Raw genomic sequence first — 23,103 nt, forward strand, 5'->3', positions numbered from 1 at the left:
CCAAGTAGGACAGTATCATGGCACAAAATTTCATAATACTTCTCAAAACAATATAATTTAAAACTTCTAAACTGATTCTAGAATTTTATATTTTTGCATCACAATAGGCTGCATGCTATAGTTTCACTGGGTGTCCCCCAATGTCCATGGGTTAAAAGCTTGCTTCCTTGATGCTATTGGTAGGTGGTGAAACTTTTAGAAAGTAGGGCCCATACTGGTAGGAGATCACTGAGGGTATGGTCTCAAACTGGGTGTGGTAGCCTAGCCCCTTCCTCTTTCTCTCTTCCTGGCTTATGGTGTAAGTACTTTTGCTACACCATGTGCTTCCACTGTGATGTGTTGCCTCACCATAGACCCACAACTGGAGCCAATTGATCATTGATTGCAATCTCCAAAATTATGAACCAAAATGAACCTCTTCTCTTTATAATTTAATTATATATTATTTTATAGTGATGGAAAGCTAATACACCCCAGGCAACTGAAACTACAGAAAGAGGGGATTACTATATCTCTTAAACTTCTTTGACTATTTCCACATTCCCTGTACATTGCTCTATTTTAGTTCAGATTTCTGTTCTTTCTCTCCCATATTTCTTTTACAGACTTTCTACTCTTCCATTCCAATTTATTGTCTACACTGCTGTCTTTTATTTTTTTCAATATGCAAATGATTCTAAATCTTCAATATTTCCTAGTTGCTTTTGGGATGTTATCTGAATTTCTTACAGGTTGTGATTTGACCTGAGCCTGGCTATATGGACTCTTCACAGGCCATTCTTTCATGACATCTGGTCATGTCAGATTTGGGGTACCTAAATTGTTTAATTCCACTTGGAATGTCCTTATTTTGACTGTGCTGGGGTCACAGGTGTGTGCCACCATACTGACGCCCAGTAAATAGTTAATGGGCATCAATGAATGATGATGAATGATTAAATTAAAATTTCAATGTGCCTAAAGTTTGTCTAACAATAGTTATTGCCAAACTGCTCTTCAGAAATGATTTATTTTCAACCAATTTCTACATTGATTTCCTTTACAGTTTTTCCACTAGGGAAGGTACATTTTTTGCTGAGTTTTTAAAGAGTTTAAGTGTTTATAGTAGTGACTTTTCTTTGTTGTACTTGTTGCAGGGATTTCCTTCCACTGTTAGATTGTTGAATTCTTTGGTTGTCTGTGAAACAAAGCTGCTTAATTTTTTTTTTATTCAGATATGCCATTCTTTTAACATCATGTTTAGGGAGTTCACCAGCATTCCAAGATTATATTCACCTATGCTTTTTTCAAAAATACTTTTATACTTTGTTTTTAAACATTTACTGTGATTTTGTATAGGAAGCAGCCTTAATTCTGAGTACAGAATCTTTCCAGCCATAATGTTCTAATCTATCTAAGAACATATTTTTTAGGCATGGTCCACTTAAGAGAAGTAGAAAATTAAGACCAATTTAAGTGAATACATTTTAGCAACAAAAGTTCTAGCATTAAAAAGTGTTTTTTAATTAATTAAAGAAAAGAAAAATATAAGCTTTTAATATCACATTTCAGTTTTATTTTTAAAGAAATGGGTAACAAATCCTTGAGGCTTTCTGCACCGCATTCATCCCCACTATCCTTCCCAGTGATAATCACTATCTGGAACTAATTTTTTTTTCCCTTCTGTGTTTTTCAGCCTCACAATTCAGCCTTTCAAACTTTACTTCAAATTTGGTGGTAAATGATTACTCACTGTGATCAAGTCTAAAAGAAGAGACTTAGCGATCACACTTAGCAATATGTATCATTGCTTTCTATACATAGATGTGGAGTCTTATAAAGAATACTGTGATGTAGTACATCATCTCTGCTACATTTTTTCCCTCCATAGGGGATGTAGCTGTCCAATATCACTTTTTGGGCCTAAATAAATATAACTAAATCTAGACCATTTATAGACTTTGCTGAGTTCTTATTATCCTAATTAAGCTGTACATACAGATTAGCTAGGATTACCTAATGCTATATGCTGAACTGGAATGACTCACATTTCTTTTTATCTCTTTAATGCTTGTTTATGAATAGTGAGAATTGTACAATTGAAGGATAGAAAAGGAGCTAGAGACACTCCTATTTGACTTTAATATTTTACATATAATATAACTTTTTTGTGGTACTGGAGATTAAACCTAGGGCTTCATGCATGTTAAGCCCAAGCTCTGTCATTGAGCTATGCCCTCCAGCCCCCTACCCCTTTTATATTAAAGATGAAAAACTGACACTAAGAATTTGACTTGATCAAAGCTTAAAAGTTAAGATATGATCCCAAATTTGGTGCTCTCACCACTTATTAGTGCTCAGTAAATTTAGTTAATAGTTTTGATGTAATTTTATGCAGAGATCTGCAATTTGAATTAAAATGTCAGAAAGTAGTATACCTTCACAATAAAATAATACCATGAATCTTTTTTGGTGATTTTTTTCCAATCCATGTTTGTGTGTTTTTCTCACTTTCTCATTGTGTCATGAAACAGTATTTCTAAGTCCGTTTTTAGATATGTTTATGTTACTTTTAGAATTTATATATATGCTCATGCTTAAGTTTAGAACTTGCACCATATAGTTTTAAGTATTTTAGGTAGTAGAGTTTTCATGTGTCAGGCTTTGCTTTTTAGTGCTTTCAGTAAAGTATTCCTTGACTTAAATAATATTTTTGAAGTTAGAAATACCTTTTCTCAGATGAAGTATTATCTTTTTTACTTGACTTATGAGGAAGTTTAACCTTCAAAATATTACAAATATTGTAATATTTCCATTCAAACAAGATTCAGAATATAAATGGTTTCTACATTTAGTAATCTCCAATATTATGCTGCTTATATTTCTGATATCTCAATATATATATATATGTTATGTTGAAAGGAACCCTGAGATAAGATATCCTTGTGAACTTAATTTTGGAGTCTGTTAGCCACTATGTAGACTTGAACAACATCAAATATTAGCCCCTCAAGTATAGAAGTCTTTGCTTGGTAAGGCAAATAGCTAAAATATTATAAAACAGAACTTTTGATCTCTTATTTCCTTCCTAAGAATTATTTCAGTTTAAAAAATTTTTCTGTTTGTTATTATCTTTTTTTTTTTTTTAAGAGCGAGAGTTAGAGAGAGAGAGAGAATTTTTCAATATTTATTTTCGGCGGACACAACATCTATGTTTGTATGTGGTGCTGAGAATCAAACCCAGGCCGCATGCATGCCAGGCGAGCGCGCTACCGCTTGAGCCACATCCCCAGCCCCTTTGTTTGTTATTATCCTGAATCCATGTGCTTGTAAGCTATTTCAGAAAACTGTAGCCAATGTGATAAAGATACATGATTTTAATTACATTATCACATTGAACTGTTATTTTGATGTGAAGTTATAAAAATCTAATTAATTACAGTGCTTTCTCAATTTAAAATTATATACTTTAATTTTATATAATATTTACTCAACAAGTGGGGGATCAGAAAATATATTTATGTTGTATTTTTTAATAAAGGAAAATTCTGGTGGAAGAGACTGTGAAAAGTTGTGTGTGATGGTAGTGAAGGGCTGAGGAATGTTAGTCATTATAGGCCTGCTGGGGAGCAGCAGGAGGAGACTGCTGAGCTGAATTCTGTAATTTTAAGCAGAAAAAAATTCCATTGTCAGATTTGTATAAACACGTTGTTAGGTTTTATTAATAACATGCAATTCATGACTTTAGTTAAAGGTAATCTTTTTGTTAGATGCAGAAACTAAATTATGATTGTAGTAGGCCTAAATGTGGGGGCATTCCAGGATGCCTTGCTGAATGAGGCAGATTACCTGGCTACCTGATTTAGTGTGTGTGTGTGTGTGTGTGTGTGTGTGTGTGTGTGTATATATAAATATATATATATATATATAAATATATATATATATAAATATATATATATAAATGTGAGTAAATTTTAGGATAAACAAAATGGCTCAAGTTACTTTTGGAATAATAGTAATTATTTTTACAAAAGTTTGTATTTAAACTTTCCATGGAAACTGTTATGGACTACTTCTTATTTATACTGAAACCTTGAGTAACTTAAACATGATAGAATAAAATAGTTTTGAAATATCAAATGCAATGAAAATTCAAAGTTTTGCTTATTGCAGGGTTGAGAAAAACTGAGAGCACTTAATTCTGAACTACTTCATTTAAGGTATTTACTGAAAAGATTATTTTATTTTATTTTATAAAATTTTATTTTATAAAATTTAATTTTATTTTATAAAATTTCACAGTGTTTGAAATTATTTATATCTTAACCCTGTTGGAAACTTTCCCCAGTGATGCCATTTGGTCTCCTCATTATTTCTTTCTTTCTTTTTTTCCTGATTATACTCTTCATGTTTTTTGTGGGGAGGATGGGGATTGAACTCAAAATTGAATTCAGGGGCACTTGACCACTGAGCCACATCCCCAGCCCTGTTTGTATTTTATTTAGAGACATGGTCTCACTGAGTTGCTTAGTGCCTCACCATTGCTGAGGCTGGCTTTGAACTTGAGATTTTCCTGCCTCAGCCTTCTGAGCCGCTGGGATTACAGATGTGCGTCACTCACTGTGCCCAGCATGCTCTTCATGTTTACTTAAAAGATTCTTGAAGTTTCATTCTTCCTTTTCCCCTGGCTCTTCTCCCTCCTATGTGTGATATCCCTGAGCTATATTCCTAGTTGCAAAATGCTACAATATTCATCTTTTCTGGATAGCCGTTCACTATATTGTGTTTAGGAAATGTTTTTGTACTTTTATCTCATTCTTGATATTTATTAATAGTTCAATTAATAATTTAGTTCTTCAAACAAAATAATAAAATTACGTTATAAATATTTCCTACCTTCCTTAGAAAGCAAATTCATAGTTGGAAAAGTTGATAATGCAGGTGAAATTTCCACATGGATACAGGTATATGTACCTTACATACTACCTCATCTCCATAAGTTCAGTATCTGCTAAATTCTCTTTGGCATTCCCACTGGCCTCACCATCAGCTTGTTGGGAATGGACTCTGAATGCTGCTTATTGAGATTTACCTTATTCTTACACTGATTCAAGAGTAGGCATTCTGTTATTCCCTGTTGTGAGTATGTGATGTTGAAATATTTAGATAAGATTAAGGTTTCTGGATAACAAAGGAAGTGAACATGCAGAATAAATTCATTTCTTCATAGTAAAAGTCAAAGTCCTTACTGTAGCCTATAAAAGTTATCTGAGGTGTGTCTGATCTCTTTTTCTTCTAGTCTACCTTTACCTCACTTGGTTTCACTACAGTGGCCTCCTTGTGGATACTTGGATGTTATCACATGTCCTGACCTTTATATTACACCATCTGTTCTCTCTTTCCCCTCAGGTACATGTGTAACTAAGTCCCTACTTCAAGTTCTTGCTCATATTTCACCTTCTGTGTGAGACCTGTCTTGATCTCCCTATATAGCTGCCCCCACTTCCTACCCCACTGGTGGTCCCCGTTATCTTGCTCTCTACTCTGTTCTTTATTCCAATGAACATAAGTTTCTAACATACTCTATCACATATTCTTGATGTATTTACTTTATCATTCTTTTTTTCTCTTGCCTCTAAAATGTAAGCTTAATAAAGAAGAAGTTTTGTGTGTGTTTGTGTTTTGTTTTGGTAGTAGTTGCTTTAATTAGCAGATTTCCCTTAGTACTTAACAAAATTTGTATTTGGTGAATAGGAGTTGTCAGTGATTATCTAATAGATAACAAATTTGGTTTTTGTAAGACTTGAGTTTTTCTACCTTAGTAAGTGATCAATTCCTGGTCAGCCTCATATCTTTTTACTTTGTCCTTCTCTTTTTATGTGATCATTTGAATACATCTAGAATTTGAGGAGAAAAAAAAAGTCCACATCCAAGAAAACAATGCCTAGAAAAATTAGAAAACACTCTTTACTGCCATCTGAGTTCTGTTTTTACTCTCCTTGGGATAATTGCCGGTGAGAACAGAGTATACTTGTATTTATCCTGTAAAAATGTAGCATTTCCCTATGGTCCTAACATGGCAACTGTGTTAACCTTTGTCTTTGTCTCTGTATCCCCAGAGCAATTTTAATTCCCATATCCAGGGTGATAATGGACTGTCTCACCTTTTACATTGTAGAAATATTCAGTCTGGAACAAACATAAGTTTTAATTGATGGACGGAATCACCAAGTTAATAAGACCAGTGTAATCAGTTTGTTCCTTTGTAACCTTTCTCAGGCTTAAGAAGGTCCTAAAAGTTAGGTGAATTCCGTTCATTCAGATTCTGTAACTGATGAATTGTGTAACCTTTGACAAATTATTTAACGTACCTGTCTTCAGTTTTAAAGTTGAGGTAGATTGAATTTGTTGTTGCATTGTTGTTTGCTGGTTTGTTTTTAACTCTGGAGTTTATATCATCAGAAATGTTTTAAACTTTATGTTCTGGGAAGACTTTCAAAATATTTTAGCAATTAAGTTAATAACCATATTATTGTACTGCATTTAAGACTTAAATTTGTAAGGTACTACATATCTAGAAACAAAGTTGAGCCTACAACCTAGCAAGAATTCTTTTCTTATGTACTTTCATAAGATAAGCAGATTTGTAATAATCCCTGGAATTCATTTAACTAGAAAATTAAGTCTTTAACTGTGATAGGCAATTTAGGGTTAGTCTGTGTATCCTTAACTTCCTTTATGTTTTCTTTCCCTTTTTTCTTATTTAGCTCTTAGGTTATCTATTGCACAATTTTATTTGCTTAGAGAACAAAAGGATGATACTTTGTACTTTATTTGACTTTTGAATTTAAATTTAAATATCATCTCTCCTACCATTCAACAAATTGTCTTGTATTTTGTAGATGCTTCTTAAATGCTGCTTGAGTAAATGAAGCTGCATTTATTTCTTCGCTTTGTTTTCCTAATACTAAGTTAACAAAGAAAGTGATTTTAAACTTTTCTTCTTTTAAGAAAGGTGACTCTTGTGATGGTGGGACTTGATAATGCTGGCAAAACAGCAACAGCAAAAGGAATCCAAGGAGGTAAGCTGAAAATTATTCCAAAATCTAATAAATTATCCTGAATTTACATATTTATGCTAAATTGCTTTATCACATAATAATTGGGTTTATATAGTATGCACTCAGTTACTTTATATTCTTAATATACTTGAGACTTTCATGACTGGGTTCTAGCTTGTTAGTACCAGCCTAATATTAGGGTTCAGATTTCAATAGATGCAGAGAAACAGAGGCTTCTGGAGGTCTCTTTTTAGCTAGGAGGTTGGTGTCTGTGTTCTAAAACGTAAGGAGGGTAAATGCAAAAAACAATGACATACCCTTGTCTTTAACAATATCCATTTTCTACATGTATGTTCTTGGTCAGAATTTGGTCATATAGCTAGGTGACATAGAAGTAAAAATGTAGTTAGCATACCTCTGCATTTCTTGATGCTATTTTTCAATGTAAAATGTATCAGTTGTTTGGGAATATTGCTCTCATTTTATCTGTGATTACATTGCTCCCTCTGCCTAGAATGTTGTTCTCCCTCTGTTAGAATTATGTAGCTTTATGACTTCACTCACATTTCACTTCTCTGAAGCCTTTCTAGACTATAATTCATCCCTCCTTTCTTGAATTCCCTCACACTATCCTAAGTCTTTTTCATAGAACATAAAAATTCTGTTATCTTCAGTAATATTCTGTCTCTGTTTTGGCATTCAGTGTTCTGTGAGGATATCAACCATATTTTTATTGATCTTTGTACTATGATTCCTAGAAAATTTCTGTTATTGAATAGACATTCAATACACATTAGTTTCCTATCTCTGCTCCACAGTAGTGGATTTGTTTTCATTTGTGATTTCCTCTGACTTGACTTAATTCATTCTCAAAGACAACTGCCTAGGGCTGGGGATATAGCTCAGATGGTAGAGTGTTTGTTCGCCTCATATGAACAAAGCCCTTGGTTCAATCCCCAGCACCATCCAAAAAAAAAAAAAAAAAAAAAAAAGACAACTGCTTATTTGCTTATTTTGTCTGTGAAAACCAGTTCTGGCCAATACTAGCTCCATATTTTTAATGATGTACTGTGATACTGTTTCTTGAATGTCAGGCTGCTTATATTAGGTCTAATCTTGCTTTTTCTAGAAAATGAATATATAGCAAAAATGTGACTTTAAATATCTCTATTAACTTTCTCAGGCACTGTGTGAACTGTGCAGAGGTACTTGTTAAAAGAAAGTCATGCAGTGGAGATGTGTTTCTCAGTTATACCTAAGCCCAGAAAGTGCCTTTTATATTTATCTTCTTATGTTTTGCTCAATGTGGGAATCTTACTCTCTAAACTAAGGTTGGTCAGTATTATTTTCTGCAGTGGTGGGAATGGTCTGTATTTACTCTGTCCAGTAGGGTGGACCTGAAAAATCCATGTAGTTTTTGAGCACTTGAAATATAGCTTGTACAACTGAGAAGACAATTTTTAAATTTTATTTTATTTTAATTAATTTTAAGAGCCTCATGTAGTTTTTGCTACTGTTTTAATCATACAGTGCTACACAAAGTTCTAGAGTAGTAGTTATAGTAGATTTAGTGATGTAGAGGGAATGGAAGAGACAAACATGAAACTTGAACCTGTTTCTTTAAAGAGCAGGTTCTACTAATCTTTTAAGGGTTATATCTTTTCCATTCCTTTTGTTTTTATGTTGATACCTTTCTGAAAAGTATCTGTCATTCACTTTCATTGTAGAGATTTTTGCAAAATGAATTTTAATAAAGCATTTCTTCAGTCACCTTTAATAGTTTTCCAAATACCTTCATTGATTCTCTGTTCTCTGACTTTGGACCCCTCTTCAGTCTGGCTTCAGTCTGCATTTACAGTCTTAAGGATTAGCTTCAGTTTGTGGCTATTTTCTTGATTCTCATTTCCCTTGCTTACATTATGCTTCTGCCTACCTAATTTTTAGGTCTAATTCCCCTCTCACCTGTGAATTTTTTTTTTTTTTAATGACCTTCAGGGATCTCTTGTTAATCCTTTTCTGTCATTACCACTCATTGACTGATATAATCATGTGCACCCTAGACTTTTTTTTTGCTGTCATATACAGAAGCGCTTCCCCTAAAAACAGAAAACCTTCAATTATACATTATTTGGAGCATCTAGTACATATACCTGTAGAAATAATGTAGTCTCTTTATTTTGTTTGCAAGCTGTTATCAAAAATTTTACTTAGTTGTAGCTCTAACTTATCTAGTTTAAAAGAGGTTTTTTTTTTTTTTTTTGTAGTTTCTCCTATATTTTGATTCTTCTAAACCATTTTATTCTTTAAATGCTTATCATTTTCTTTTTAACTCCACAGAATTTATCCCTAGGGTTGACTATGGCGTTGAAGGTTGACACTTATTGTTTTTAAGTTGGAGACGAAATAGCATTAACGACAAGAATTTATTCATTCATTTAACATATACTTGCTGGGATTATAGCAGCTTAAAAAATACAGAAATTTCTATCTGCATGGAATAAAAAATATAGTTGGATATTTTTGTATTATATATATTTGTATTAGCCTCTTACCAAACCAGTATGTTTAGATGTAGTGTCTGTTGCATAAACAAGTGGTAAATATTCCATTTAGTATTTAAATGACATTAAAATACTAGAGTTAATGTTATTTAAAGTCTAAAGATTGTTCCTTTTGTGTCATTTTAAACAGAACATCCTGAAGATGTAGCTCCTACTGTTGGATTTTCTAAAATTGACCTTAGACAAGGAAAGTTTGAAGTCACCATCTTTGACTTGGGAGGTGGCAAAAGAATTCGGGGAATTTGGAAGAATTACTATGCTGAATCCTATGGGGTAATATTCGTTGTGGATTCCAGTGATGAAGAGAGAATGGAAGAGACAAAAGAGACAATGTCAGAAGTGTTAAGACATCCTAGGATATCTGGAAAGCCTGTATTGGTGTAAGTAACAGTGTCATTGTAAATTAGGGGCGGTAGCCTTAACCAATAGAGAAGTTATCTGTTACAAAGTATTATATTAACTAAAATAGTTGTGCCCTAGTACAATAAAATGTATGTAATTAACTGAGAATTACTGATTATTGAGGCCTTCTTATAAAATAGGGATAAAGAATTAAGATTGTGTTATGGAACAATTCTTATAATTAGATCTCCTGGGTATTCAAATATAAACTCATGTTTTAGTTGACAATTTTCTTTCTATCAAATTTACAGTTTGAAATTTTCTGTTAACAAGATTCTAGAATAATTAAAATTTTTTTCTCTTTTAATAACATATTTTGCCATTGTCCTTGTGGTTTTTTTTTGAGAAGATTCTTGTTTGCAAATTATTTAAATGGTTTATTTTTCTAATGCCACATTGATTTTGTAATATTTATTTCTTATTTTTCCATCTTACACATATGATCTGTGTCATTATCATCTTAGTCATACAGTTATATCATTTTGTCCCACTGCCTGAACATTTTTTTTTTAAGAGAGAGTGAGAGAGGGGAGAGAGAGAGAGAGAGAGAATTTTTAATATTTATTTTTAGTTCTCGGCGGACACTACATCTTTGTTGGTATGTGGTGCTGAGGATCGAACCCGGGCCGCACGCATGCGAGGCGAGCGCGCTACCGCTCGAGCCACATCCCCATCCCGCCTGAACATTTTTTAAGAACAAAGTGACAAACATCTTTTGTAGTCATAGCATTTATGTGTCGTAAACACCAGATGGTGCTATAGCTTTGGTAGGTAGTAAAGTGAAAGTTCCTTAGTTTAAATTTCTCTTTAATTTGAAGCTAACTAAATATTGTCCTTGACTTCTTATTTCTTTTCCCTCATTCTTGTGATCCATTATTAAGGATTAAAAAAAAATCAACTTATCATGTGGATAAATGAAAAAGTCTTAGTTCTCATTGTTCCTCAGGAGAATGAAGATTTTTTTTAAGTAAGGCAGTTTGGAAACTTTGATTACAAACATTAAAAATCTAATTGTATCATTTATTGTTAAGTTATACTTTAAAATTTTTATGGATTTAACTAATTAGGGAAGGTATGTGGTTTATATAACAATACTGAATCTGAAGTAAAACTCTATTAAAGATATATATGAAAAGTTAGGTTGAATTGGTCTCTACAGTGTTTAAGCAGAGAATCAGTGATTTCTAAAGTCAATGATATTAATGACTATTAAAAAAAAGATAGTAATGACTGTTGATCATTCATAAAATAGTTTTATGTTTATACTTTATAGTCATTTATTTTTCTTTTGTTCTTTTGTACATTTATTCATGCACATACATATTAATTCATCAAGTTATTTATTGAGTATCTATTCTGTGCCAGGCACTGTTCTGGTGAGGGGAATTTGTTTGGGAACAAAAACAGTGAAACTACATGTCTGACCTCTGATGCTTATGTTTTAGTGGGTATAGTAATAAATAAAATTAACAAATTCTGTCATATTAAGTGATACATTATATTGAAACAATGAAGTAGGTGAAGGAAAATCAGGATGCCTATAGTGGTGGTGACAACAAGGGCATTTTGCCCTTATAATTAAGATAATCATAGGAATATTACACTTAAGGTGATGGAGACAGTCTTACAGATTTCTGTGGAAAAGCACCAGGGCAGGAGCTTGCCATTATTAAGTGACTGGAGTGATTTCTGAGTAATTAGATAACTATAAGTAAAATATCTGCTTTCAGTTCTGTCTTCTCTTTCAGCCAGGGAATTTCCTGAGTAGAAGAAAAAAGTACACAACTCAGATGATTACTTCATCGTTATAATTTTATAGTCAGTGAGAACTTAAAAAGATATGAGGATTAATTATGGATCAGTAGTATGTTTATGAAATATAATATGTCTTATTATTTTACCAACTTTTTTCAGAGGAGTTTTTTTCCCCAAAATGTATTTTAATTTTAATTGATATATAGAAATTGTACATGTTTGTGGGGTACAGTGGGATATTTCAATATTTGTATATAATGTGTACTTTGATTCAGATCAGTGTAATTGACATTGTTATTCCAAGATTTGTGTTTGTGGTGTGAACATTCAGTCCTATTAGCTGGAGGAGGTAAGTCACTGAAGATGCCTTTGGAGTATAAGTTTTATATCTGGCAAGTGGAGTCTCTCTACCTCTCTGCTTCCTGATATGATGTATTCAGCCACTTTCCTTTGCCACACTCTTCTGCCATGATGTTTTCTCATTTTGATCTCTAAAGAATGGAGCTGGCTGTCTATGGATTGAAACCTTTGAAACAGTCCACAGATAAATTTTTTCTTCTCTAAAATTGTTTTTGTCAGGTTCTTTGGTCACAATAGTGAAAAAACTGACTAAAGTAACAGGTTTATTTCTGAATTCAGTATTCTATTCCTTTTGTCTATGTGTTTGTTTTTGTGCCAGTATCATGCTGTTCTAGTTACTAAATCTTTGAACTAATGTTTTGAAGTCAAGTGTGGTAATGCCCTCCAGCTTTGTTATTTTTGCTCAGGATTGCTTTGGCTCTTTGGGGTCTTTTGTGTTTCCATAAAAATTTTAGGGAGTTTTTCCCCAATATCTGTGAAAGAATATCAATGGTATTTTAATAGGAATTTCATGAAATCCATAAATTACTTTGCATAGTATGGACATTTTAACAATATGAATTCTTATAATTCATAAGCATGGGATGTCTTTCAGTTTTTTTGTGTCCTGCTGAGTTTATTTCATGACTATTTTGACATTTTCATTGTAAGGATCAATCACTGTCTTGATTGTATCTATTCCTAAATAGTTCATTTATTTATTTTTTAAGCTAATGTGAATGGATTCCTTTCTTCTTTCTCAACAGTTTTCTTTATGATGTATATAGTAAAGCTACAGATTTTTTTATGTTCATTTTGTGTCTTGAACCTTACTGATTTTTTTTTTAAGTCCATTGCTCTTTTTTTTTTTTTTTTTTTTTGGTACTAGGGATTGAACTCAGGGGCACTCAACCACTGAGCCACATCCCCAGCCCTGTTTTGTATTTTATTTAGATACAGGGTCTCACTGAGTTGCTTAGAGCCTCGCCATTACTGAGGCTGGCTTTGAACTCGCCATCCTTGTGTCTCGGCTTCGTGAGCCACTGGGATTACAGGCATGCGCCACTGCACCCAACCTTTACTGGATTTGTTTATCAATTCTAGCAGTTTTTTGGTAAAGAGTCTTAAGGTTTTAAATCATGTAATTTTCTAACAGGGATAATTTAACTTCTTCCTTTTTAAATTTGAGTGTCGTTAATTTCTTTCTTTTGCCAAATTGCTTTGGCCAAAACCTTCAATACCATCTTGTATAAGGTTGATGAAAGTGGACATCCTTGTCTTTGTTTCTGGTCTTAGAGGAAATGATTCTGGCTTTTCCCATTCACTCTGATGTTATCTGTAGGCATTTTTGTTTGTTTGTTTGTTTGTTTGTTTGTTGCTGTTCTAATTAGTTATCCTAGACAGCAGAATATGCACTTCAACTCATTGTATACAAATGGAGTACAATTTTTCATTTCTTTGGTTGTACACAATGCAGTCACACCATTCATACAATCATACACTTACATAGGGTAATAATGTCCATTTCATTCCACCATCTTCCAACCCCATTCCCCTTTCCCTGTCCTCTCTCCCCTTTGCTCAATCCAATGTTTCTCCATTCTTTCCTTGCCCCTCCTCCCTATTATGGATCAGTATCCTCTTATCAAAGAAAGCATTTGGCCTGATTGACTTCCTTCGCTTATCATGATACTCTCCGGTTCCATCCATTTGCCTGCAAGTACCATAATTATATTCTTCTTTAAGGCTGAGTAATATTTCATTTTGTTTATATACCAGAGTTTCTTTTTCCATTCATCTATTGAAGGGCATCTAGGTTGGTTCCATAGTTTAGCTATTGTGAATTGAGCTGCTATAAACATTGATGTGGCTGCATCACTGTAGTATGTTGATTTTAAGTCCTTTGAGTATAGACTGAGGAGTGGGATAGCTGGGTCAAATGGTGGTTTCATTCCAAGTTTTCTAAGGAATCTCCGTACTTCTTTCCGTAGTGGTTACACCAATTTGCAATCCCACGAGTAGTAAATGAGTGTACATTTCCCCCCCCCCCCCCCCGCATCCTCACCAACACTTATAGTTGCTTGTATTCTTGATAATTACCATTCTGACTGGAGTGAGATGAAATCTTAGTTTTTATTTGCATTTCTTTAATTGCCAGAGATGTTGAACAGTTTTTCATATATTTGTTGATTGATTTTATATCTTATTTTGGCTGCTCAGTTCCTTAGCACATTTATTGATTGGGTTATTTGTGGTTTTTTGGTGTTAAGTTTTTTGAGTTCTTTGTATATCCTAGAGATTAGTGCTCTTATCTGATGGGTGTGTGATAAAGATTTTCTCCTATTCTGTAGTCTCTTTCTTCACATTACTGATTGTTTCCTTTGCTGAGAAAAAGCTTTTTAGTTTGAATCCATCCCATTTATTGATTCTTGATTTAATTTCTTGCACTTTAGGAGTCTTGTTAAGGAAGTCAGGTCTTAGCCAACATGATGAATATTTGGGCCTACTTTTTTTTCTATTAAGTGCAAGGTCTTTGGTCTAATTCCTAGGCCCTTGATCCACTTTGAGTTGAGTCTTGTGCAGGGTGAGAGATAGAAATTTAATTTCATTTTTGCTACATGTAGATTTCCAGTTTTTCCAGTACCATTTGTTGAAAGACAAATTTTTTCTCTAATGTATGTTTTTGGCACTTTTGTCTAGTGTTAGATAACTGTATTTATGTGGGTTTGTTTCTGTCATCTATTCTGTACCGTTGGTCTACAGGTCTATTTTAGTGCCAATACTATGCCGTTTTTATTACTGTAGCTCTGTAGTATAGGTTCAGTTCTGGCATTGTGATGCCTTCTGCTTTATTCTTCTTGCTAAGGATTGCTTTAGCTATTCTGGGTTTCTTATTTTTCCAAATGAATTTCATGATTGCCTTTTCTATTTCTATGAGGAACATCATTGGGCTTTTAATTGGAATTGCTTTAAATTTGTATAATGCTTTTGGTAGTCTGGCCATTTTGACAATAATAATTTTGCCTATCTAAGAACAAGGGGGATTTTTTCATCTAAAATTTCTTTCTTTAGTATTCTGTAGTTTTCATTGTCGAGGTCTTTTCACCTTTTTTTTTTTTTAGGCTATTGTGAATGGTGTAGTTTTTCAAATTTCTCTTTCATGGGATTCATCACTGATATACAGAAATGCATTTGATTTATGGGTATTGATTTTATATCCTGCTACTTTGCTGAATTCATTTATTACATCTAGAAGTTTTCTGGTTGAATTTTTTTGATTCTCTAAGTATAGAATCATGTCGTCTGCAAAGAATAATAGTTTGAGTTTTCTTTTCCTATGCGTATCCCTTTAATTTCTTTTTTCTAGTTGCTCTGGCTAAAGTTTCAAGGACTATGTTGTTGAATAAAGTGGTGAGAGAGGGCATCCCTGACTTGTCCCAATTTTAGAGGAAATGCTTTCCATTTTTCTCCATTTGGAATGATGTTTGCTTTGGGCTTAACATAGATAGCTTTTACAATGTTAAAGTATGTTCCTATTATCCCTAGTTTTCTAGTGTTTTGAACATGAAGAGGTGCTATATTTTGTCAAATGCCCTTTCTGCATCTATTGAGATGATCATATGGTTCTTATCTTTAAGTCTGTTTATATGATGAATTATGTTAGTTGATTTCTATATGTTGAACTAACCTTGCATCCCTTGAATGAGCCCCACTCAATCATGGTACAGTATCTTTTTAATATGTTTTTGTGTGTGATTCGCCAGAATTTTATTGAATTTTTGCCTCTTGATGTGTCTTTGTCAGGTTTTGTTATCAGAGTGATACTAGCCTCATAGAATGAGTTTGGAGGGTTCCCTCCTTTTGTTTTCATGGAGTAATTTGAGGAATATTGGTATTAATTCTTCTTTGAAGGTCTTGTAGAACTCAGCTGAGAATTCATCTGGTCCTGGGTTTTTCTTAGTTGGTAAGTTTTTGAAGGCATCTTTTATTTCATTGTGTGAAACTGACCTGTTTAAATTATGTATGTCTTCCTGATTCAGTTTGGGTAGATCATGTCTCTAGACATGTCTGTGTCTTCAAGATTTTCTATTTTATTGGAATATAAATTTTCAAAATAGTTTCAAATTATTTTTTGTATTTCAATAGTGACCATTGTGACATTTCCTTTTTCATCACAAATTTTAGTAATTTGAGTTTTCTCTCTCCTTCTCCTCGTTAACATGGTGAAGGGTTTGTCAATTTTATTTAATTTTTCAAAGAACTAATTTTTCAGTTTAAGATTTTTTTCAAATTTTTTTTTGTTTCAATTTCATTGATGTCTGCTCTGATTTTAATTATTTCCTGTCTTCTACTGTTTTTGGTGTTGATTTGTTCTTTTTCTAGGGCTTTGAGATGTATGAATGAGCTCAATGCAATGAACTTTCCTCTTAGTATTGCCTTCACAGTGTCCCAGAGATTTTGATATGTTTTATTGGTATTCTCATTTACCTCTAAGAATTTTTTTATCTCCTCCCTTATGTCTTCTGCTGTCCATTGTTCATTCAATAGTTTATTATTTCATTTCATTTTTTATTTTTTATTTTATCATTGATTTCTAATTTCATCCTAACAGATTATGATCTCATAGAATGCAGGGTAATATCTCTATTTTTTTTAAAATTTACTTAGAGTTGCTTTGTGGCATAATATATGGTCTATTTTAGAGAAGGATCCATGTGTTGCTGAAAAAGTGTATTTGCTCATTGATGGATGAAATATTCTATTTATGTCTGTTAAGTCTAAGTTATTGATTTTATTATTGATTTCTGTAGTTTCTTTGTTTAGTTTTTGTTTGGAAGATCTATCCAATGGTGAGAAAATGTGTTAAAGTCACCCAGTATTGTGTTGTAGTGTATTTGATTCTTGAAATTGAGAAGAGTTTGTTTGATGAATGTGGATGAGCCATTGTTTGGGGCATATATATTTATGATTGTTATGTCTTATTGATATATGATTCCTTTAAGCAGTATGAAACATCCTTCTTTATCCCTTTTGATTAACTTTGGCTTGGAGTCCACTTTATCTGATATGAGGATGGAAACCCCTGATTGTTTATGCAGTCCATGTGAATGGTATGTTTTTTTCCTAACCTTTTACCTTCTGTCTGTGGATGTCTTTTCCTATGAGATGAGTCTCTTGAAGGCAGCATTTTGTTGGGTCTTTTTTTAAATCCAGTCTTCCAGTTTGTCTTTTGATTGATGAGTTTAGGACATTAGCAATTGGTTATTATTGAGGTATGATTTGTATTCATGGTCATTTTGGTTTAATTTTGATTTTCAACTTGACTTGGTTTCTCCTTTGATTGGCTTTTTTATTAGTATAGTATAATAAGGTGATCACACTCCAACAGAGTAGATTTCTCGTCAGAAGTTGTGAGCTGCCTGGTACAATAAAAGTCTGAAATGATCAGAAATAAAGATAAAGCCAGAAATTAGAAAGAGGAGCATCTGATGGGTTTTCCAGTCCTGATAGGAGCTGGAAGTGAACAACTGAAAAATGGCTCCGATTCTTTCTTAAAGAGGGTAGTACAAGCAAGGCAAGGATAAGGTTTCAGTAGGAGAAGTCTTGGTTTGGTGCTTGCTTCTCAGTGTGGCAGGGGTCTTGCAGTTAACAGGTTGGTTGGCATTTTGGCAAGCCAAACCCATCTCCATGTGGCCTCAGTGGGCCATTTCCATCTCTGGAACTGTGCCTGAACTTGAGTGGTGAGCTAGAACAAGGTTCCAATTTGAAGTAGGCATTCTCAAACCAGGGGGTTCCACCTGGGAGTTCCTACAACTGGGGTTCCCTGACTAATGGCTTCCACATCACTCAGTTTACCCATAGCTCTCCACAGTGTAGTACCTACCTTTGCTGATTTTCATTGTTGTTTTTCGTTTCCTCCTCATGGAATATTTTTCTGAGGATGTTCTGTAGTGTAGGTTTTCTAGTTGTAAATTCTTTAAACTTTTGTTTATCATGGAAGGTTTTTATTTCATCATCAAATCTGAAGCTTAATATTGCTGGACATAAAATTCTTAGTTGGTATCCATTTTCTTTCATAGCTTGGTATATATTGTTCTAGGACCTCCCAGCTTTGAGGGTCAGGGTTGAGATCTCCTGAGATCCAAATTGATTTCTTCCTATATATAATCTGATACTTTTCTCTTGTGGTCTTTAAAATTCTGTCCTTATTCTGTATGCTAGGCATTTTCTTTATAATGTGCCTTAGTGTGGATCTGTTGCCATTTAGTACATTTGGTGTCCTGTAAGCCTCTTAATTTGATTTTCCATTTCATTCTTCAGGTTTTAGAACTTTTCTGATATTATTTTATTCACAAGATTGTTCATTCCTTTGGTTTGTATCTCTGTGCCTTCCTCTATCCTTATAATTCTTAAATTTGGTCTTTTCATGTTATTCCATAATTCTTAGAAGTTCTGTTCATGTTTTCTTATCTTCACTGTATGGTAAACTTTATTTTCAAGATTATATATTTTGTCTTCATTGCCTGAGTTTCTGTCTTCCAAGTGATCTAGTCTGTTGGCGATGTTTTCTATTAAATTTTTAATTTGGTTTATTGTTTCCTTCATTTCAAAGATTGCTGTCTGTTTTTGTCCTCCCCCCCCCCCGAATCTCTCTTTATTGAAGTAATCTTATGCTGCCTGTGTTTGCTCTCTTATATCATCCTTTACTTTGCAGATCATTTTAATTATGTATATTCTGAACTCCTTCTCTGACATTTCCTTTACTGTGTTATCAATGGATTCTATTGTTATAGCATCTTGGTTTATTTGGGTTACTTTCTTCCCTTGTTTTTTCATGTTGTTCTTGTGACTTCCCTCTAAGTAGAGCAGATCCAAGGTATTACAGTTTCTACCTATAGACTTACAGTATCCCTGCAGGTTTCCAATACCTTGACTTTAAGGGGCAGATCAATATTAACAGACCCCAGTGCAAACAATATGCAGCCTTTAACCAAATAGTTCCTTTAAGACGTTTACAGGTTTGCCACAATAAACAGAAATTATGTGTTTGATTATTATCTACAATATAAACAGTAGGTTTGAGAAAGGGTCTACATTTTTTAATGATGGACAAAGAGAGAACCAGGGATAGGGTTGGATGTTGAGGATGTTACTGAGGATGAGATATTATTGAAGTAGGAGGTGAGAATGTAGAGGTATTAAATCATAGGAAGCATGAAAGAGGAATCAAAGGAAATTTGCTGTTAGCAGGAAAAAAGAAAGACACTCCAGGGAGACAGATATGTGGAAGGAAAATATAGAGAAAGAGATGAAAATAAAATAAGATAGAATAAGATAAAATAAAATAAGAAAAAATGTAGAAATTTAAAAAAATACAACAAAACTGTAATATACTATTCAGACATCCCAGTCCTCAGTAGCCTGATGCATGAAAAGTACTTAGTTTCACAAATGTTAGGGATGTGAGGGTAGGACAAGAAAGAAAAAATATCTCAAAGGAAAATTGAATGATTGTTTCTGTTTGAGTTCCCTGCTTCCCTTCTCATATGATAGGTGGTGTTGTCTGCATTTTGCTGTTATCTCCACCTTCAGGATGGTGTATATTACTAGGGTGTGAGGGTTAGTCTTGAAAATGGAAATCCTAGAGGCAAGGTGTAGCAGTGTGATGTGGGAGCCTGGTCTTGCCTGAGGACTCTACAATTCCTGGTCTCTAATTTAGTCTTTAAATTGTCTCTCTCTTGCCCCTGACCTTTTGACTACCCAATCAGGAACCTCTCTCTCCAGAGGTCCTGAGGGCTGTGTCCCTGTTGTGGAAAGCTGTTCTGTATCTGGAAGAGCAGGACCAGGCATTGAGAGCTGCAGGCCAGCCACATAGCTGCAAGTGCTGAGATGGGTTGGTTGCTAGTGGGTGATGTTGGAAGACTGGGGATTGGGGAGCCAAAAGTCCCTGTTGATTGCCAAACTGGCAGGACTAGTGATCATTGGATGATGGTATATGGAGGGATTTGGGGACCGAACTGGTGTCATGTCTCAGCAAGTGCTGCCTGAGTTGGCCCAGGGAATCTGGTTGGCACTGAGCCTTCATACCTTCTTCTAACCTACTGACTCCATGCAAAGCTCTCTCCTGCCTCTGCAGGAAGATGGTAGCTATCAGGACACCTAGCAGGGAGACTTCAAGTGTAACCAAGCCTATAGGGACCTTGATGATGGTCTATGAGGCCCTGGTTGTTGTCCCTGGATGGAAGAAACCATGGTCCTAGTTGGTGGTGATAGTGGAGGTGGCTAACCTGTAGGTACCTTGATGTTGGGCTTCCAGGCTCCTGCTAGTGTCCAAAGATGGAAGTTGCCCCAACTAAAGATGGCAATGGTGGCAGCCGAGGCAACCCAAGGTGGTGGTGGTGTACCAAGATGGAGGCGACTGCTTTTAGAGATGGGGCAGCGATGGTGGGCTTGTGCCACGGCATTGGGCAGCCTGTTTGGAGATGTAGCATTGCGGCTGGTGGTGCTGTAGCAGGCTGCTGCCTTCAGGCCCTTCCAGTGACCCAAGATGGAGGCTATCAGGTTGAGGGGCCTAATGCAGCCGTTGCAGTGTCCCAGGTTGGAGGTGGCAAGAGGAGCCATGCGTTGGTAGATGGGGAGCTGAGCATCAAGGATCCACACAGGTGCAGCATCCGGTACAGCCAGAGCAGAGGTCTATAAGTTTTTAATATATAGCCTTTATTGTGTTGAGATATATTCCTACCATGCCTAATATTTTTTTGTTTTGTTTTTTTGTACCAGGTATTGAACCGAGGAGCATTTAACCACCAAGCCACATTCCCAGCCCTGTTTTAATTTTTAATTTTGAAACAGGGTCTCACTAAGTTGCTTAGGGCTTCACTAAGTTGCTGAGGCTGGCCTTGAACTTATGATCCTCCTGCCTCGGCCTCCCAACGACTGGATTACAGGCATGCACCACCACACCTGGCCCATGCTTAATTTTTTGAGAGGTTTATGAAGTTTATTGAATCTTATTGAATGCTTTTTGTGCATCTATTGAGATCATCATGACTTTTGTCCTTCATTAGTGAATGTGATGTGTTAAGTTTATTGATTTGCATGTATCCAACCATCTTTGTATCTCTCGAATAAATTCCACTAAATTGTGGTGTAGAATTTTTTGTGTGATTTTGGATTTGTATTACTAGTATTTTATTGAGAATTTCTACATCTGGCTTTATCAGGGATATTGGTCTATACTTTTCTTTTTCTCTTTTTTTTTTCTCTTATTTATGTTGTGAATTTTTCCTCATCTGGTATCAGGTTAATTTCCTCCCTTTCAATACTTTAGAATGGTTTGAGAAGAAATGATGTTAGTACCTTTAAAAATGTCATAAAATTAAGCAGTGAAGCCATTTGATCCTTATTTTTTTCTTTATGGGAAGACGTTAATTACAGATTTCACTGTTTTATTTGTTAATGCCTGTTCAGATTTCCATGTCTTCATGGTTCAATTTTGGTAAGTTATATGTGTCTGGAAATTTATTCACTTCTTTAAAGTTTTCCAGTTTGTTAGTGGATGGTGGTTCATAATAGTCCCTAATGATCTTCTGTTTGTCTGTGGTATCAGTTGTAATCGCTTCTTTTTCATCTCTGATTTTACTTATTTGGGTTACTTTTTCTTAGTCTAGAAGTTTGTTACTTTTGTTTTTCTTTTCAAAAGCCAATTTTTTGTCTTTTTTTTTTTTTTTTGGTTTGTATTTCGTTTATCTTTGCTCTGATATTTTTTGTTTCTTTCCTTCTACTGACTGTGGGTTTGGGTTGTTCTTGCTTTTCTAATTCTTTAAATTGCATCATTACATTGTTTTTACTATCTTCACTGTGTGATCAACTTTAATTTCCACATCGATTGCTTTGTCTTCATTTTCTGACGTTCTTTCTTCCAAGTGTTCTAGTCTGTTGGTTATGCTTTACTGAGTTTTTTAAAAATATTTTTATTAGTTATTGATGGACCTTTATTTATTTATTTGTTTGTTTGTATGTGGTGCTGAGATTGTATCCTTCATTTCAAGGATTTCTGTTTTTTTTTTTTTTTTTCCAGAGTCTCTCTTTCTTGAAGTAATCTTTTGCTATCTGTATTTTCTCTCTTATCTCTTTGTTGGAGTGATCAATTTTTGCCTATATTTGCTCATTTAGGTCTTAGGTCATTCTTTAATTCACAAATCATTTTAATTATGAACCTTCTGAACTCCTCTGACATTTCATCAACTTCACTGTCCATGGATTCTTTATTACAGTATCTTGGTTTGTTTGGGGCACCTTCTTCCCTTGTTTTTTCATGTTGTCTGTGTGTGGCCTTAGAATAGCACTGGAAGTAGGCGGAGGACATTACAGGTTTTTAGCTTTTTCCAGTCTTTGATCAGGTTAAGGAGCAAAATCAGCCTGTCACCATGCACGCTATAGTTCCTTTTAAGACTCTCTAAAGGAGCTCAAAAGCACTTTCTGTGAAAGAAGGACATTTACAGTGTCTTTCTTGCAGTGTGGATCTGAGATATTACAGTTTCTTCCCTGTATTCTTGTAGTACCCGTGCAGATTGTCTGTCCCTCACCTTGATGTTGGGCTTCAAGAGAGAGCTGTTTTTAAAGTGTTATATGAATTTAAGCTACACAAAACTTATGATCACAGAAAATGGCATAGTTTAGTGATTATGAATATAAGTCCTATGATCATAATAATTTTTATTAATTATTTTGATCTTCTCATACTTACAGAACCAATAGATTCCTAACATTGTGCCTTCAACCCCTTCAAGGAATTTTATCCCTTTCAGCTAGTTACATTAAGAAAAAATTACTACTTGTAGTGCCAATTAAGTATAAAAATAAAATATACAAAATGTTTGACAACTAATTAAGTATCATTGTTTCTGTTGCTTAGGTTAGGATAATAGTAATAGTTTTAAAATACAGAAGGAAAAACTGTATATGACACATTGCTTTGTGATGAAAATTGCTGTATTTAACTC

The 23,103-nt window shown here is 34.3% G+C and overlaps 1 protein-coding gene across 3 annotated transcripts in view; it reads left to right on the forward strand.

Annotated features, from left to right (window-relative positions):
• The window catches only part of ARL13B (ARF like GTPase 13B), a 63,143-nt gene that overhangs the window by 5,394 nt on the left and 34,646 nt on the right, over positions 1-23,103 (forward strand). For 2 of the 3 annotated variants that reach the window (XM_081302121.1, XM_081302122.1), the window contains exons 2-3: positions 6,991-7,061; positions 9,732-9,981. In XM_081302121.1, coding sequence (XP_081158247.1) covers positions 6,991-7,061; positions 9,732-9,981 — 321 coding nt within the window. Of the gene's footprint in view, positions 1-4,152; positions 4,200-6,990; positions 7,062-9,731; positions 9,982-23,103 lie in introns of all 3 variants that reach the window. The other variant, XM_081302123.1, reaches the window with a different exon arrangement.

This window comes from Spermophilus citellus, assembly GCF_964194105.1.
Source record: "Spermophilus citellus genome assembly, chromosome: 7".
Classification (NCBI taxonomy): domain Eukaryota; kingdom Metazoa; phylum Chordata; class Mammalia; order Rodentia; family Sciuridae; genus Spermophilus; species Spermophilus citellus.